Below are 15,115 nucleotides of genomic sequence, written 5' to 3'. Positions count from 1 at the left end.
ACACATAGACCTAGCTCATGATGCCACTGTTGGGGAACGTAGCAATAATTCAAAAAATTTCTACGTGTCACCAACATCAATCTAGGAGATACTAGCAACGAGAGAGAGGGAGTGCATCTTCATACCCTTGAAGATCGCTAAGCGGAAGCGTTCAAGAGAACGGGGTCGATGGAGTCGTACTCGTCGTGATCCAAATCACCGATGATCCTAGCGCCGAACGGACGGCACCTCCGCGTTCAACACACGTATGGAACGGAGATACGTCTCCTCCTTCTAGATCCAGCAAGGGGAGAGGAGAGATTGATGGAGATCCAGCAGCACGACGACGTGGTGGTGGAAGCAGCGGGATCTTGGCAGGGCTTCACCAAGCACCAACGAGAGGGAGAGGTGTCACGGAGGGAGAGGGAGGCGCCAGGGACTTGGGTGCGGATGCCCTCCCTCCTCCCCACTATATATAGGACCCCTAAGGGGGGGGGGCGGCCCTAGGAGATCCAATCTCCAAGGGGGGGTGGGCGGCGGCCAAGGGGGGGACTTGCCCCCCAAGTCAGGTGGGGTGCCCCCCACCCCTAGGGTTTCCAACCCTAGGCGCAGGGGGAGGCCCATGGGGGGCGCACCAGCCCACCAGGGGATGGTTTCCCTCCCACTTCAGCCCATGGGCCCCTCCGGGATAGGTGGCCCCACCCGGTGGACCCCCGGGACCCTTCCGGTTGTCCCGGCACAATACCGATTACCCCCAAAACTTTCCCGATGGCCGAAACTGGACTTCCTATATATAAATCTTCACCTCCGGACCATTCCGGAACTCCTCGTGACATCTGGGATCTCATCCGGGACTCCGAACAACTTTCGGGTTACCGCATACTAATATCTCTACAACCCTAGCGTCATCGAACCTTAAGTGTGTAGACCCTACGGGTTCGGGAGACACGCAGACATGACCGAGACGACTCTCCGGTCAATAACCAACAGCGGGATCTGGATACCCATGTTGGCTCCCACATGTTCCACGATGATCTCATCGAATGAACCACGATGTCGAGGATTTAATCAATCCCGTATACAGTTCCCTTTGTCTATCGGTACGATACTTACCCGAGATTCGATCGTCGGTATCCCGATACCTCGTTCAATCTCGTTACCGGCAAGTCTCTTTACTCGTTCCGTAACACATCATCCTGTGATCAACTCCTTGGTCACATTGTGCACATTATGATGATGTCCTACCGAGTGGGCCCAGAGATACCTCTCCGTTACAAGGAGTGACAAATCCCAGTCTCGATTCGTGCCAACCCAACAGACACTTCCGGAGATATCCGCAGTGCACCTTTATAGCCACCCAGTTAGGTTGTGACGTTTGGTACACCCAAAGCATTCCTACGGTATCCGGGAGTTGCACAATCTCATGGTCTAAGGAAATGATACTTGACATTAGAAAAGTTTTAGCATACGAACTACACGATCTTGTGCTAGGCTTAGGATTGGGTCTTATCCATCACATCATTCTCCTAATGATATGATCCCGTCATCAACGACATCCAATGTCTGTGGTGAGGAAACCGTAACCATCTATTGATCAACGAGCTAGTCAACTAGAGGCTTACTAGGGACATGGTGTTGTCTATGTATCCACACATGTATCTGAGTTTCCTATCAATACAATTCTAGCATGGATAATAAATGATTATCATGAACAAGGAAATATAATAATAAGTAATTTATTATTGCCTCTAGGGCATATTTCCAACAAAAACAAAACGCGTTTTTTTTCGTGAGTCACGGTTTTGCTTCCACGAGAGGCACGGTTGTGCTTTCGCGAAAGTCACGGCCGTGCCTCTAGAAAAGAGAAAAAATACGCGTTTTCTGTTTTTTTTCTTTCGCGAGAGTCATGGTTTTGCTTTCGCGAGAGGCACAGTTGTGCCTTTGCGAGAGTCACGGTCGTGCCTCTCGGAAACATAAAAAAAATGTGTTTTCTGTTTTTTTTTCCTTCCACGAGAGTCACGGTTTTGCTTTCACGAGAGGCACGGTTGTGATTTCGCGAGAGGCATGGGCGTGCCTCTTTCGGAAAGGAAAAAAAACCGTGCTCCCGGTTCGGTTTTTTCACCCGGTTTTTTTCGTGAAAAAAAAGTTTGTCAATACCTATCAACATGTGATCTAGTTTTGAAGATCTCGACGCAAGGAATCCAATGGTGAAAACGGTTCGAGATTTGGACGCACAGTTTAAGAGATAAAACGTTTTGAATAAACGAATCTAGAAAAAAGGGAAAACTCCCAGGTTGCGACAAGTGACGCGCTGCATGTGCGTCACTTGTCACGTCACTTGTCGCGACCTGAGAAAATGGAGTGTTATTTGCAACGAGTACTTCTTAATTAGTGATTTCGACGAAACCTTTTCAAGAACCGTCAAGAAAACAACACTGGAAGCCCAGTCGGGTAGGCCCATGTACGCGCGGGGGTGCGCATTTGCTTGACGGCCCACCCCCCACCCTATGCGCGGAATAGGAAGTACCCTCTCCTTCCTCGGCGTCGTCACCCCGCAAACCTAGCGTGCTCCCCGCCGCCGACGACAGCGGCCCAGCTCTCCTCTCCGGCGACCGGCGGCGCACCTCGGCGTTCCTCTCCCCCACGTATTCAACCGCGGCAGTCACTCAGCAATCAGGCAACGTAAGTCCGCAGCTCATCTCATTCTTGGCCTCAACTCCTTGTTCAGCTGTCCCTGGCTCCCTGCACTAGTTCTGTATGTAGGTCATACATGGATGCTTGCTCATATGCCTTCCGTGGAGACTCTAGCAGTAGAACTTGCACTGGTTCCGTGCGTAGATGGTACATAGATGGATGGAGCTTGCAGGCAAGCACGCCAACTGCTTGATAAAATGCCCACTACGCAGAGGGAATGAGAAGGAAGAAGAAGATGAGGTGGCAAGTGAGGAGAAGAGAGAACCCACTTCCACGTGGCCGGTTTGTCTCTCTACTCTGGTTTTGGACGAAATTCATCCGGTTTTGAGACGAGGGACAAATTGTCGCCAAAACAAGTCCATGGATTGGAGGTCGACTTTCAGTTTACTTGAGGGACGTACTGTTTGCACCAGTGAGTACGATGGTTGGCAAAACACAATAGCATTAAGTTGGGGATTGTTAAGTTGTAAATAACGCCTGAAATTATGTTGCAAATATACTCTGTCAATTTTTTTGTTAAACCCTGAACCTGTCCTGAAACATGTGATTGTCTATACCTGAATTTCTGAAACAGTGTGTGCTCAATGTACTGGTGTGCTGAACCTGAATTTCTGGAACCTGTACAGTTCGGTATTGACCGGCCACTGAACCGATTTTCTAGATTAACCGAAATACCGACTTTGCGTTTTTGACTGACATTTTTTGTTAGCTTTAGTCAATAATCAAATCTGTCCAAAAAAACTAAACCAAAATGTACTAACCAAAATTCCGGTTTATACTGAACACTCAGGCCTAGTTGACGATACAAGATGGCGCCACTTGCACGTAAGCACCGCAAGGCATCACCTTCTCCTTCCCCCTCGGAGGCTTCTTCCAATTCAGGCAGCGACTGTGAACTCCACCTTGATGACCACTCCGACCCAGAGGACAGCTTCTTCTCCACAGGGAGCGCCGCCAATGACGACGTCCAGGATTCCTCCACCGTACCGCCCTCCCCTCTCATTTTCCTTTTCCTCTGAGGGGTATAGGTTGCTTAGCTGTTTTGTGCCTATCTCTCTCTCTCTCTCTTGTTAGAGTGACGAGGAGGAGGATGACGATGAGGAGAGCCTCCATGAGGAGGATGACGATGAGGAGAGCCTCCATGAGGAGGATGACGATGAGGAGAGCCTCCATGATGATGAGGATGATGAGGAGGAGAGCCTCCATGAGGAGGAGGATGATGGTGAGATGGGAGAGCTCGAGCAGCAGTATCGCACCCTCCAGGCCAATCAACAGTAATGTCTCCTTTCGGCCCTTCTTCCCCATGCCTCCCTTTCACACGGTTTACTATAGAATCTGTTTCATCATCTCACTTATATTCTTCTCTTCTACCTTGCAGAAGCATTCTTCAAACCCTGAAACAACACAGGGATGACGATGTCTCAAGAGGCCAGGCAGTCAAAAACCAAAAGGTATTTTCTTATATGTGCTTTGCATAACATCTACTCAACATGATCATGTTCAATTGCACAGCTATCCTTTACATTCAGTGTTTATGCTTTCAAACTATTAACCTCTACATCCAATTGCTGTTTACTGAAGGCGCTATGGGATAAGACCCTGGAAATGAGATTCTTGCTGCAAAAGGCATTCTCCACTTCAAACAAGCTTCCCAAGGTCTGTTGTTTCTCTCATATGACTGCCAGAACATGCACCTTTGTTTCTTCGTCTTCGTTGATTTTACTTCTGAAGAAACATATATTTTATTCTTTTGTTGCAGGATCCATCCAAGTCAAGGTTCTGCAGTCATGATCAGGAGATAGAGCAAGCATATGTTGATCTATTGGACTCATCGAAACAGACTCTCGGTTGCATGCTGGACCTGCAGAAGGTTCACTTACCTGCTCATGTTTTTTGCTTCAGTGCTATGCTACCGCTATACTGTAGTTGTTCCAGGTTTTCTTACTGTGCACAATATGCTTTCCAAAACTACCTGTAGGCTTTACTGGAGCAGAACCAGGCTGCAAAGGGTGCGAATGGTAGAACTGCTATCCAGTCTTTCTCATTCTGAAAGATGCCTTGAAACGTTCGTTAATCCTGACTTAATGACAGATACATTGCCTGACTCGAATGAAGAGAGTGACGAGTGGTCGCAAGTACAGAAATTGCATACAAGGTAACCTTTTGCAGCAATAGAAACTCTGATGAAGTACTGCAGGATATATTCTTCGATGTGTTACAGTGTCTTGCGTAGCAGAAGATCTTTTGTTAATCAGCACTGTGCAGTTCTGCCCTTGTATGCTTACCATATCATGTTAGTAGTATGTCTTTTGTGCTTTAATACGGACCATCTAATGATCTAAACTCTTCCCTGGTCCTTTATTATAATAATCTCTTACATGTCTTTGAGTTAGTGAATTGTTTGTTTGGCTCTGTTATAAGTAATAAAAAAATTGGTTTCATCTTTACAAGACCTTTGTTTTCTGGATTGCTAATTTGCTACGTACCATGATTTTTGTACAGGATAACCCCGTTCAGAAATACCGAGATAGATAAATGGCAGAGGAAAACACAGGTCACAACTGGAGCTGCTGCACTGAAAGGAAAGTTGCACACATTTAATCAGGTTGGTTGAATGCCTATTTAACTACTTCTAGTAAAAAAAATTGTGGGACAGGCCTGGATTTATAAAGCTAAGACCCTTGCTTTCCATGTTGTATGAGAACAGAACATAAGTGACCAAGTTGCTGGTTACATGAGAGACCCAAGCAGGATGATTAACCGGATGTACTTGCGGAAATCTGATGTTGGTGTATTCGGGGAGGTATTTTATATGCATCTATTATGAGGGCCACCAGTCATATTTCTGCTTCGTTATAGTGAATAATTTGTGTCTTGTCATTCAATTTGCAGAGTGCAGCAGAGCCTGCTACTACCGTTGAGGTTTGAGCAATACTTCATTCTTTACTTGGAATAATTCCAAGCTTGCCGGCCTTTCTCTCATTTTGTTCTATTCAAATTTCGTGTTATGTAGTCCAGTTAGACTCAGTTATCAATCTAACCGATTAATGAAGTTAGACTGATTTCGGGGATATTTCCACCACCGATCGAATTATATATATACCGTATGTCTAGTGCACTTGCCGGTCTCATATGCTCACCCCTTGTTTCAACTCAGGGGAAGGATGTGGAAGGTGATCCTGAACTTATTGACGATTCTGAATTTTACCATCAACTTCTCAAGGAGTTTCTCGAGTCGTGTGATAGTGGAGCATCTGGTTAGTTCATATCCAACAATTGCTTATCTGCGCTAGTTTTTTTTAAGCCCTGAATGCATGTATGAGCCATGCTGCTGCCATTGTTGCAGAGTCTGCATTTTATGCTCTAAGGAAGAAGCAGAACAAGAAGAGGAAACTCGTCGATCGCCGCGCTTCAAAGAGCAGAAAGATAAGGTAGAGTGACTTTGGGTGCAGTTGTTTTTTCTTGTCAGCAATTGTGTATTAACTTGTTTATGTGAGTTTTCAGGTACAGTGTTCACGAGAAGATTGCTAATTTCATGGCCCCGGTGCCTATGACGGTTCCTCCAATGGCTTCGAAACTGTTCGAGAATTTGTTTGGAACGGGCAACCTGCAGAAGTCAGCCGCGGTCTGATCTTAAGAGATGTCCAAAATGTTGTTAAAGCTAGTTTTCGCGTGATGGATGGTAGTATGTGAAACTGAAGTAATACCACAAAACTTGTACCCACACATGCATGGCCTATGTATGACGATGAGTGTAATGAATATTAGTTGCTGATCTGATTAGTAAGATGCCTTCAAATTCTCTATCTGTTAAACATAAATTCAAACAGGGAGCTCAAGAAATTGTAGTCTGCAAAGCAATAAACATAAACGCCCTCTTATCTGAGTTGTGTAATGTTGACATAATAGTTGTAGATTAATAAATATAGCTCTCATGGTGTATGTCTCTTATCTAAGCAACCAATTGACATAACAACATCATGGGGATTATTACTCCCTCAATTTTTATTTACTCTATATTAAGCTTTGTCTTCAATCAAATTTTATAAACTTTGACCAACTTTATACAAAAAATTGTTATCATCTAGTACAATACTAAATCGATACCATTAGATTTGTTATCGTAAATGTTCCATATTGTTTGCTATAAACTTAGTCAAACTCTGAAGTTTGACTTACAACAACAACAAAAAAAAAAGCTAAAATGCAGAGTAAATAAAAATAAAGGGAGTATATTCTGTCATGGGCGGTAAAAAGAAAGCATTGTAGGCCAAAAGGGTCAGATCATGAGATAGTCTTATCGGCCGCCGGCGGTGGGAAGAAACCGTTGTAGGCTTTCCTTTTCCCAATGCAAATGTGCAGTGTCGTCCTCACCAAATCCAAACAGGGAGCTCAAGAAATGCAAATTTTCCACAGCAAAAGAGCGCATGACACGGTCAGTTGTCATTTTCCCTTTCCAGAAGTTTTTTTTTTCGAGAAAATGCAAAGGGCTTTTGCATTTCATTGCATTGAAAAGATGGAGTTTTGACACAATCCTCCTAGGAGGTTAGATACAAGTTAGTGCACGTCCCAGGTGGGCGGCAGAATGACGCGTAGGCCCTTTCCAGAAGTGATCATCCGAACCTCAGAGCCAACGGGTAGAGAAACCCTAGTCGCCAAGGGTCGCAACTCAATGCAAAGGGACGGGCCTCTCAGCGTGGCCTGGCGGTCGCAGGCAGTGACATGTTCCTTTTCTGCAGTTTTATTCATGAGCTTAGAAACTTCAATTTTGAAGCTCACAACAAATCATCACACAGCTCTTTCTCATGGTATTGGCCACCATGTCTGGTTAGGCCATCCTATGTAGTAAACATCATGACTGGATAAATAAAGCTTTGCAGGATTATCTAAGATAAAAAAGAAGAAGAGGAGTTCAGGTTTAGGTTGTGCAGTTGAGGTTCATCACACCAGCGCATTGAGCACACATTGTTTCAGAAATTCAGGTTTGGACATTCACCGCTGTTGCGGGACAGATTCGGTGCGTAACAAAAGAATTGACAGAGCATATTTGCAATATTATTTAAGAATCATTGCGCATATTACATAAAACTCTTCCAAGGGTCCAACCGCAATCAGTTACGGTTTCCTTTGCTTCCCAATATACAGCTCACGTGTTGTTATTATTATTCAGCCCCTTCCACTAATCACCACCTTCATCGCGCATTATTACTCGGTGACATAATTTCCTTCAGCTGACAGAAATACCAGACCTACCATCACCTATAGCCGGGCCTTGACTTGACTTGCTGCTGGTGCACTCTGCACATGAAAATTTAGTATCATATACTGTATCACATTTCACTGTATCAGAACAAGATGAATTAATTGGTAGTCTAATATTGAGGTACAGGCTTTCATTCTCTGAAACAAACAGAAACTACTAGTACTGAAGAAAATAGGCATTAAAGTTTTCAGCTGAAACGAAATGGCACGCATGCTCACCAGAGGAATCCCTTTTGCCGCTCTTTCGGCAAGGTAGGAGCAAGGCTCGAAGAAGCTGCCGTACCGCTTCGCCCACTCCGCCAACTTGCCGTGGATGTATTTTGCGCCGATGGAATCCCCCCATAGCATGACCCCTCCCCTGGTTGTTGCACCAATAGACAGGCAATTAAGTAGTTGCTACTAGTAAATCTCTACACAGGGCTTGTAAGGTTCATAGTGAGAGGCATATTTGACCAGGTGTCTTAAAAACGGACCTGTAAGGTGGGAAACCCATGCCAAAGATTGAGGCGATGTCAAGATCCGACGCCTTGACCGCAATGCCCTCATCAAGGACACGGCATGCTTCGTTTATGACTGGGAAGAACACCATCTCTACTATGTCCTTGTCACTTAGCTTCATCAACTGGCATATATTTATGCAGTAAGTTTTAGCACTAAATAACTTGTTTCTTTTGCAAGAATGCTACTTTAACCACTACAAGGATCTTGTTGATTTAGGCTTGATATTTGTACCACTATATATAACCATCCATTCAATATAAACCCCAAGCTATATCTGCTCATCTAGCTAGTACAGGACACTATAAATATCTACTTCTGCTTTGCTTCTTCCACAAAAACACAACCAGCAAGGCAGCAACATAGTAGTTAACAAAATGTAAAGACATTTTTTTAGAACTATTCCTAATTAATATCCCCATCTCAATGCTAGAATCATAAGAGCAGACCAGAAAAATAAATGCCAAGAATGAACCGCTACAGTAATTCTATTACTGCACATGCTTCCATCAAAAAGCTGCGCAATTCTCTAGGAAAATACAACAGAGATTAGCCAAAAATCAAAAGATGAACCAAACCAAACCTCAGCATCTGGAGTGACTCCTGCCATGCTCCTAGATTTCTGAATATACGTCATAATTTCAGGATCAGGAGTTGCCTTCCTTTTATCCTCGTACTTGTAAAATCCCTTCCGACTGGCTTCGCCTAGATGAATGGTTGGTCAATCATGGTAACACATTTCAGAAACCAGTACAATCATTAATTGCAAAAGAACAAATATGCATGATATACTAGTGCTGTTTGATAAATTTTACCTGATCTTTTGTCTTCCATCATAATAGGGATTAGCATGGACTTGTAGACTCTCTCTGGGAAATTTTCAAGGTACTGCATACCAGTAGCCACAGCAACACCAAAACCAACAAGATCTGCAAGCCTGCATATATACACACATAAAATAGTTAGTAGCTAGACTGAGTCCATCTGGCATTGCTAGAAAACTATCATAAGAAACGTTAAGAATGTCGTAGGAGCTTATATATATTCAGGAAAACATTACAGAACTATATATCTGACCTGAATGGACCCATGGGCATTCCAAATTTGGTACATGCACGATCAATCTTGTAAACATCCATGCCATAATCAACAAACAGGAGTGCTGACTGGGTGTAAGGAAAGAACATCCTGTTGACTGCAAAACCAGTACAATTCCCAACCACTATTGGTGTCTTCTTGATCCTCTTCCCGACATCCAGCAAGTCAACAACAACCTGTGCTGAGGTGTGCTGGGTACGAACTATTTCCAAGAGTGGCATCACATGCGCAGGACTGCATACATGGTGCAATCAGTTAATGGATGTACATCCAGAATTACTGTGCATCAATCAATATATGCTGCATTACCTAAAGAAGTGTGCACCAACAATACGGTCTTGGGACTTTGTTTTCTCTCCAATTAGATTAAGATCAATCGTAGATGTGTTGGTAGCAAGGATGCAATGGGAAGGGCAGTACTTCTCCAAGTCAGCAAATATTTGCTGCTTCAACTTCACATTCTCAATAACAGCCTGCGATTGTGAGAAATAACAGAAATAAGCATAAATGGGTGACTGTAATTAATTCCGGGTCATTAATAAGATTTAGACTTGCCTCGATAACTAAGTCCACTTCTTTGAACTTTTCATAACCAAGGGCACCACTGAGAAGAGATAAAGCCTTCCCGTATCTCTCCTCTGTCATTTTTCCTTTCCTCACACGACTCTGCAAATTGGCTGGTGAAGCGAACCAGTGAGATAATCTTATCTTTTTATTACAAAGATGCAACGTAAGATATTACCAGAAAAAAATAGATATGATGAGGCTTAATCCTGTTTGTAGTACCTTTGATCCTGTCAATTCCAGCATTCAGAAATTTCTCATTTACTTCTTTCAGCAGCACAGGATAGTTACTTAGTATCATTGCGGTAGCAATTCCAGAACCCATAAGCCCACCACCTAGAATGGCGACTTTCGTTATTTTCCTAGGCATCAAACCCAAGTCTGTAGCACCAGGAACCTGTCGCATAATTTAGAGGATTAAGGCATGGTGTAATTTGATAGTAACAATTAAAAAAATGTCCTTCACACCTTTGATGTTGCACGCTGAGAGAAGAATACATGAAGTAAGCTTTTACATGTATCTGAGAAAAGAAGGCCCTGGAATGCGTTTGCTTCCTGCATTTACATTACAGAAGTGAATCCAAAATTCTGTATTCACAACAGGAAAATTAAATAAAGTAGCAGTAACAGCATAAGTAGCATCAAGTACCTTCCAGAGCCCAGCTCGAGGTCCTGAAACTATACCTTCTTCAATGACATCAATACAAATAAGTGGGTGTTCAAGATTTGCAGCCTGCTTTCGAGCTTGAGCCCTTGCAAACTTGAGAATCTCCCTAGCCTCGCCAAGGGGTTCCAGTTTGTCGGTCTTGTAAAGGCTTTTGATCCATGGCTTTCTGAGCTCACAGATATCCAAAGCCCAACGACGAGCAGTATTCACCAAATCATTAGGAGAAACTAAGGAATCAACAAGACCCAGTTGGTGTGCCTCTTCGCCCTTAATTGGCTTGGATAGCTGATGAAAATGGGTTATTTAGTTAAGTGAAGTAGTTGAATTAAACCAGTTCAGCCACAGAAAAGAAAACCATAGGCTCCGAAGCAGTATTTACCAACATCATTTCCAGTGACTTTGTCAGTCCAACAAGACGTGGGAGTCGCTGTGTTCCTATAAATTATGTATATGGGTCATCACATTGAAAAGCCAAAAAAAAAGGCTGAATATAATTCAGTTCACATTGGGGATAAGCATATGACAGAAAAGATACAAAGCAACAGTGGATTTCATATCGTTCATATTTAAATAAATTAGGGATGCAAAGCAAATCATGATGCGGATGCAATGCTCAGTACCCGTCTCATATTATGAGAAGTGATGACCCTGGGCAAAACAGTGGGGCAACCAATGGAGATAGAAAAAATTGGAATACAATCTGACTAACAGATGTTTCTTGGAAGATTAAAATGGTTGCTTGGAAAGTGGCCACAGACAAGTCTTGTGGTGCAATCTAATAGATGCAGGAGGCACCTTGCTGTACAATCAATTTGTAGTATCTGTGGTACTGAAGAAGTGAAGATGAGGATGGTTTCCATCCTTTGATCAATTATACGAAGTCGCCCCCCGATACACGCTCAGATCAGCATGGGAGCTTCAAGGTGAGAATTGTTTCTTTAATTCTGGCCCAGACTGGTTCCTCAATGTATAGATGAAAGATGAATGAAAACACATGAACTGGCTGTAAGTTATTCTTCCTCTTCTAGAGAGCTTGGCACCTTCAAAATGATGTGATTTTCAGACAGGAAAGGCTTCAATTGCAGCATCGGTTCTTTATCTTGAGAGCAATGTTTCTTCATTCTTTGGTTTGTCGAGTAGGGATGGCTATTCTAGTGGCAGCAAACCAAAGGCTCTCTTTTTTTCCAACCAGAATGAAAGGCTCCTTTGTTTGTTTCACCTGTGGGGAATACTAATCATAAGGCTCTGGGATATTTGGTCAAGGAGAGATGGAATCCCCCACCATGGAGCTGGGCTCTGGGATCGTTAATGCAGGATGTAATGTGTCGCTGGCTTCTGCAGGTGGGGATGGGGGTGTCTTCAGTTGGCACTTGATTTGCACCTTCCAATAATCCTAGAAACTGATTGCCTCTATGTGCATTGTCTCCTTTCTGTGCCAACAATGAACAGATCACCTTTTTCTGATTCAAAGGAGGTTCTTGGACTTATGTGGTGTCTTCAAATCGTAAGCTTGGTGAAGAGTAAGTGGGACGCTAATCGGGCTGTTAATGCATTGCCAAATTTTTGTAATTGGAAGAATTGGCTGTTAGCAATTATGAATGTTGGTTAGCTCCTAATATATTTCTGAGTGTTAAACGAACACAAACATTACATCAAGTAGTTTCTGTGCTACAAAACTAACAGGAAAATGCATGGTTTAAGAGCCACTTCACTTTATGCATAAAAGGATTCAAATAATTTTACCTCCAAATCCTGGAATGATCCCAAGTTGAAGTTCTGGAAGACCTAATTGAGCAGTGGGAGTTGAAATACGTGCATGGCATGCCTAATATAGCACAAAAAAATTCATATAAGATAAAACCTCTTGATTTAACTGATCTAGGGAAGGATAAAGAAGAAAAGTACCATGGAAACTTCTAATCCTCCGCCAAGACAAAGACCATCAATTGCAGCCACCGATGGCTTTGTTGCACCTGTTTAACACAATAAGTACAGGAAATATTCAACAAAAAATAATTTAACATAATGGCAGTAATGAATGAAGAGACAAGGCAGACTAATTATATACCTTCCAGAAGTTCAGTGAGAATGTCTATTGATATGTAACCAACCTTTGGCTGCTCAACTGTTAGAAACATATATAAAAATGATGAGATTTACAGAATTATTCAAACAGTAATGAAACGAGAAGAATAACACAATGAGACGAGTATAACATACTTTTTCCACTGTGAAGATCCCCAAAGGAACTAATATCGAATCCTCCAGAAAATTTTCCTCCTTTCCCTGTGAAAGGCTTGAAATAATAAGAAACGGTTTCCTCACTGGAACAAATTGTGTTTTGTTCTTCAAATGCACAGACATGGGCTAGTGCGCCCCCAGTTGTGGCATTTATATTGCCTGAAAAAAATGAACAGACAAATACCTGTAACAACAATAGCTTTGACATCCTTCCTCTGCAGAGCTTCTTCATAGCTTTCCTTTAAGCTTAGGAGTACTGAAAGAAAAAAAAATCATGGTGAAAAAAGAACTATCGCCAAAAGATTTTTCCATAATGTTTTACATAATCTTCAGAGGCAACAGATTCTAATTACATTCCATCTACCTACACATGCGTATGTTAGGAGAAGAAAACTTGCGCTAATGTTGGCCAATTGTTTGGTGCATAAACATGTGGTCATCAGATACAAACACAGTACTTACGGCTCGTAGAATGCCATGTGATTTTGGTACAAAATATTGGCAAAACAGTCAAGTTTAAATGTTACTCGTTGCATAGTTGTTGTAACAGCAGCCTAACAGGTAACAGCAACAGTTTTGGCTATAGAGGCGGCAGTTAGATCACGCTAAAAGCAACGCGCGCGCTTGTGCGCGCAAAGGAGATACTAGTACTGAATTTCTGATTTTGTAAAGCGCTAAGTTGTACTGCTACTACTAAGGCCCTCTGCCCCAGCAGCAAAGCAGAGTGAGCTGAGAGAAAAAATCCCCAATGTTGAAGGACCAAATCCTTGTCTTGGCTGTGTATGTGTGCGTCTCCGACCTGGAATCTCGCCGGCCGGAGTTGAGTACCAGTGGCTGTGGCTGTGTGTGTGTGCCTCCACCAGAAAGTTGCCCCAGTATCACACAGACCTCCAATCTTGTTGAACCAGGCACCACCCTCAACCTCAAGGAGTGAAAATTAAGTAAGCCTAGCGATAGCTAGAAAGCACAATTCTTGGCATCGAATCACGCCTCTCCCCATCAAACGCACAGAGAATTCAACAGAAAAGAGAAACAAAACAGGCGGAGCAGCAGATTGGAACGGGATCCAAGACGAGGATGGATGCTGCTGGTACGGTACCATCGATGGAGAGGGAGTTGACCGGCGGGTTGCAGATGGTGATGACGGCGACGCCGTCGCCGCCCACCTCCATCTCGGTCGCCCCCTTGGCCGCCATCTCCTCCGCTGGTTCCCAAGATCGATCCCGCCTGCCGCCCGGTGTTTGTTTCTTGCAGGTCTCGCTCAGGTTGCTTGGAGGAGTTGGGAGCTTGCAGTTGCAGCATTTATCTGCTATCCTCCGAAATTCATTTATCGCGCCCTACTGTAGAGGCAGGCTGTTGCGCTGCGCTGGCGCCATCAAACCTCCCTCCCTTGTAAGCTTTGGAGTGCGGTTGCGGAGGGCCGATCCGTTCCATCTCATCTCACTTAAACGTCACGTCACATCTGGCTAGGGACATTGGATTTGAGCGAGATGATCCTCTCCATGATGAATTGCTAATGAGCCCTCCGTAAAAAAAATATAAGAGCGTTCTTATATTTCTTTATTTATACGAAGGGAGTACTAGGTAATCTAGAAAAGAGAGACATGACTGTGGAGAAATTTTTTATATGGCTATGAAACATCAAAGATACAAAATCAAGTCCATAAACTTCCGTACTATACGAAATGCACATAGACGTTGCTTATTGCGTCAAATAATTAATTATTGCATCAGCATGATCATCGTGCTTTTTTTTTTCTCAACTAGCCGGCTTAAATTTCAAGAGACCGGGTTTATATATCCCGCGAAGCTGGTCTACAACCGCCTCGTACTTGGCATCCTTGCCATTTCGGTTGGTTGCATCGATGAAGAGGTGGAGGAGCACGCCTAGTTCCGACTCATCGTCACTCTCGGCTCTCACCACTTTGTTGAACTTGATCCCTCCTGTACTAGTCTGACGTGCTCTTCCACCGCCTACCTGCCAAGCCATTGGATGTGTGGATTGTTGATGTCTACTGGTGGACCTGCACCAAGAACCGCCATGGCGTAAATGGCTACAATGGCCACAGCAAATAGGAGGCTATTTCCCATGGTCTGGCTTGGGATGACGCC

The 15,115-nt window shown here is 43.6% G+C and overlaps 2 protein-coding genes across 3 annotated transcripts; one reads left to right on the top strand and one right to left on the bottom strand.

Annotated features, from left to right (window-relative positions):
* Positions 1-2,444: 2,444 nt before the first annotated feature.
* Positions 2,445-6,593, top strand: LOC123060239 (putative uncharacterized protein DDB_G0270496). Of its 2 annotated transcripts, XM_044482843.1 has the most exons (15): positions 2,445-2,661; positions 3,464-3,656; positions 3,748-3,759; positions 3,790-3,947; positions 4,052-4,124; positions 4,255-4,329; positions 4,433-4,543; positions 4,652-4,691; positions 4,765-4,828; positions 5,176-5,278; positions 5,381-5,476; positions 5,566-5,595; positions 5,831-5,930; positions 6,020-6,104; positions 6,178-6,593. In XM_044482843.1, exons 2-15 carry the CDS (start codon positions 3,483-3,485, stop codon positions 6,302-6,304), a joined length of 1,248 nt encoding a protein of 415 aa, XP_044338778.1. In that variant the 5' UTR covers positions 2,445-2,661; positions 3,464-3,482; the 3' UTR covers positions 6,305-6,593. The 2 variants fall into 2 exon arrangements, with proteins under 2 accessions (XP_044338778.1, XP_044338777.1); XM_044482842.1 differs by having other exon boundaries at positions 3,748-3,947.
* A 1,093-nt stretch (positions 6,594-7,686) lies between these two features.
* LOC123060238 (glyoxysomal fatty acid beta-oxidation multifunctional protein MFP-a) lies at positions 7,687-14,409 on the bottom strand. The gene is made up of 18 exons (XM_044482841.1): positions 14,103-14,409; positions 13,188-13,259; positions 12,983-13,048; positions 12,831-12,887; positions 12,668-12,735; positions 12,506-12,587; positions 11,142-11,197; positions 10,745-11,047; positions 10,564-10,650; positions 10,318-10,492; positions 10,087-10,208; positions 9,841-10,004; positions 9,511-9,765; positions 9,249-9,370; positions 9,017-9,138; positions 8,409-8,557; positions 8,155-8,293; positions 7,687-7,971 (listed from the first exon to the last, which is right to left on the bottom strand). The coding sequence occupies exons 1-18, from the start codon at positions 14,197-14,199 to the stop codon at positions 7,933-7,935; spliced, it is 2,175 nt and encodes a 724-aa protein (XP_044338776.1). The 5' UTR covers positions 14,200-14,409; the 3' UTR covers positions 7,687-7,932.
* Positions 14,410-15,115: the final 706 nt, after the last annotated feature.

Source organism: Triticum aestivum, chromosome 3A (genome assembly GCF_018294505.1).
Source record: "Triticum aestivum cultivar Chinese Spring chromosome 3A, IWGSC CS RefSeq v2.1, whole genome shotgun sequence".
NCBI classification, from domain to species: domain Eukaryota; kingdom Viridiplantae; phylum Streptophyta; class Magnoliopsida; order Poales; family Poaceae; genus Triticum; species Triticum aestivum.
This window is presented reverse-complemented; position numbering and strand designations above follow the sequence as displayed.

Coding starts and splice junctions, on each gene's coding strand:
- LOC123060238 (XM_044482841.1), bottom strand. CDS start 14,199: ATGGCGGCCAAGGGGGCGACCGAGATGGAGGTGGGCGGCGACGGCGTC. Junction 10,493..10,563: donor CTCAGCGTGCAACATCAAAG/GTGTGAAGGACA, acceptor ATTATGCGACAG/GTTCCTGGTGCTACAGACTT. Junction 9,139..9,248: donor GATGGAAGACAAAAGATCAG/GTAAAATTTATC, acceptor CCATTCATCTAG/GCGAAGCCAGTCGGAAGGGA.
- LOC123060239 (XM_044482842.1), top strand. CDS start 3,483: ATGGCGCCACTTGCACGTAAGCACCGCAAGGCATCACCTTCTCCTTCC. Junction 3,657..3,747: donor ACGTCCAGGATTCCTCCACC/GTACCGCCCTCC, acceptor CTCTCTTGTTAG/AGTGACGAGGAGGAGGATGA. Junction 4,829..5,175: donor GTACAGAAATTGCATACAAG/GTAACCTTTTGC, acceptor ATTTTTGTACAG/GATAACCCCGTTCAGAAATA.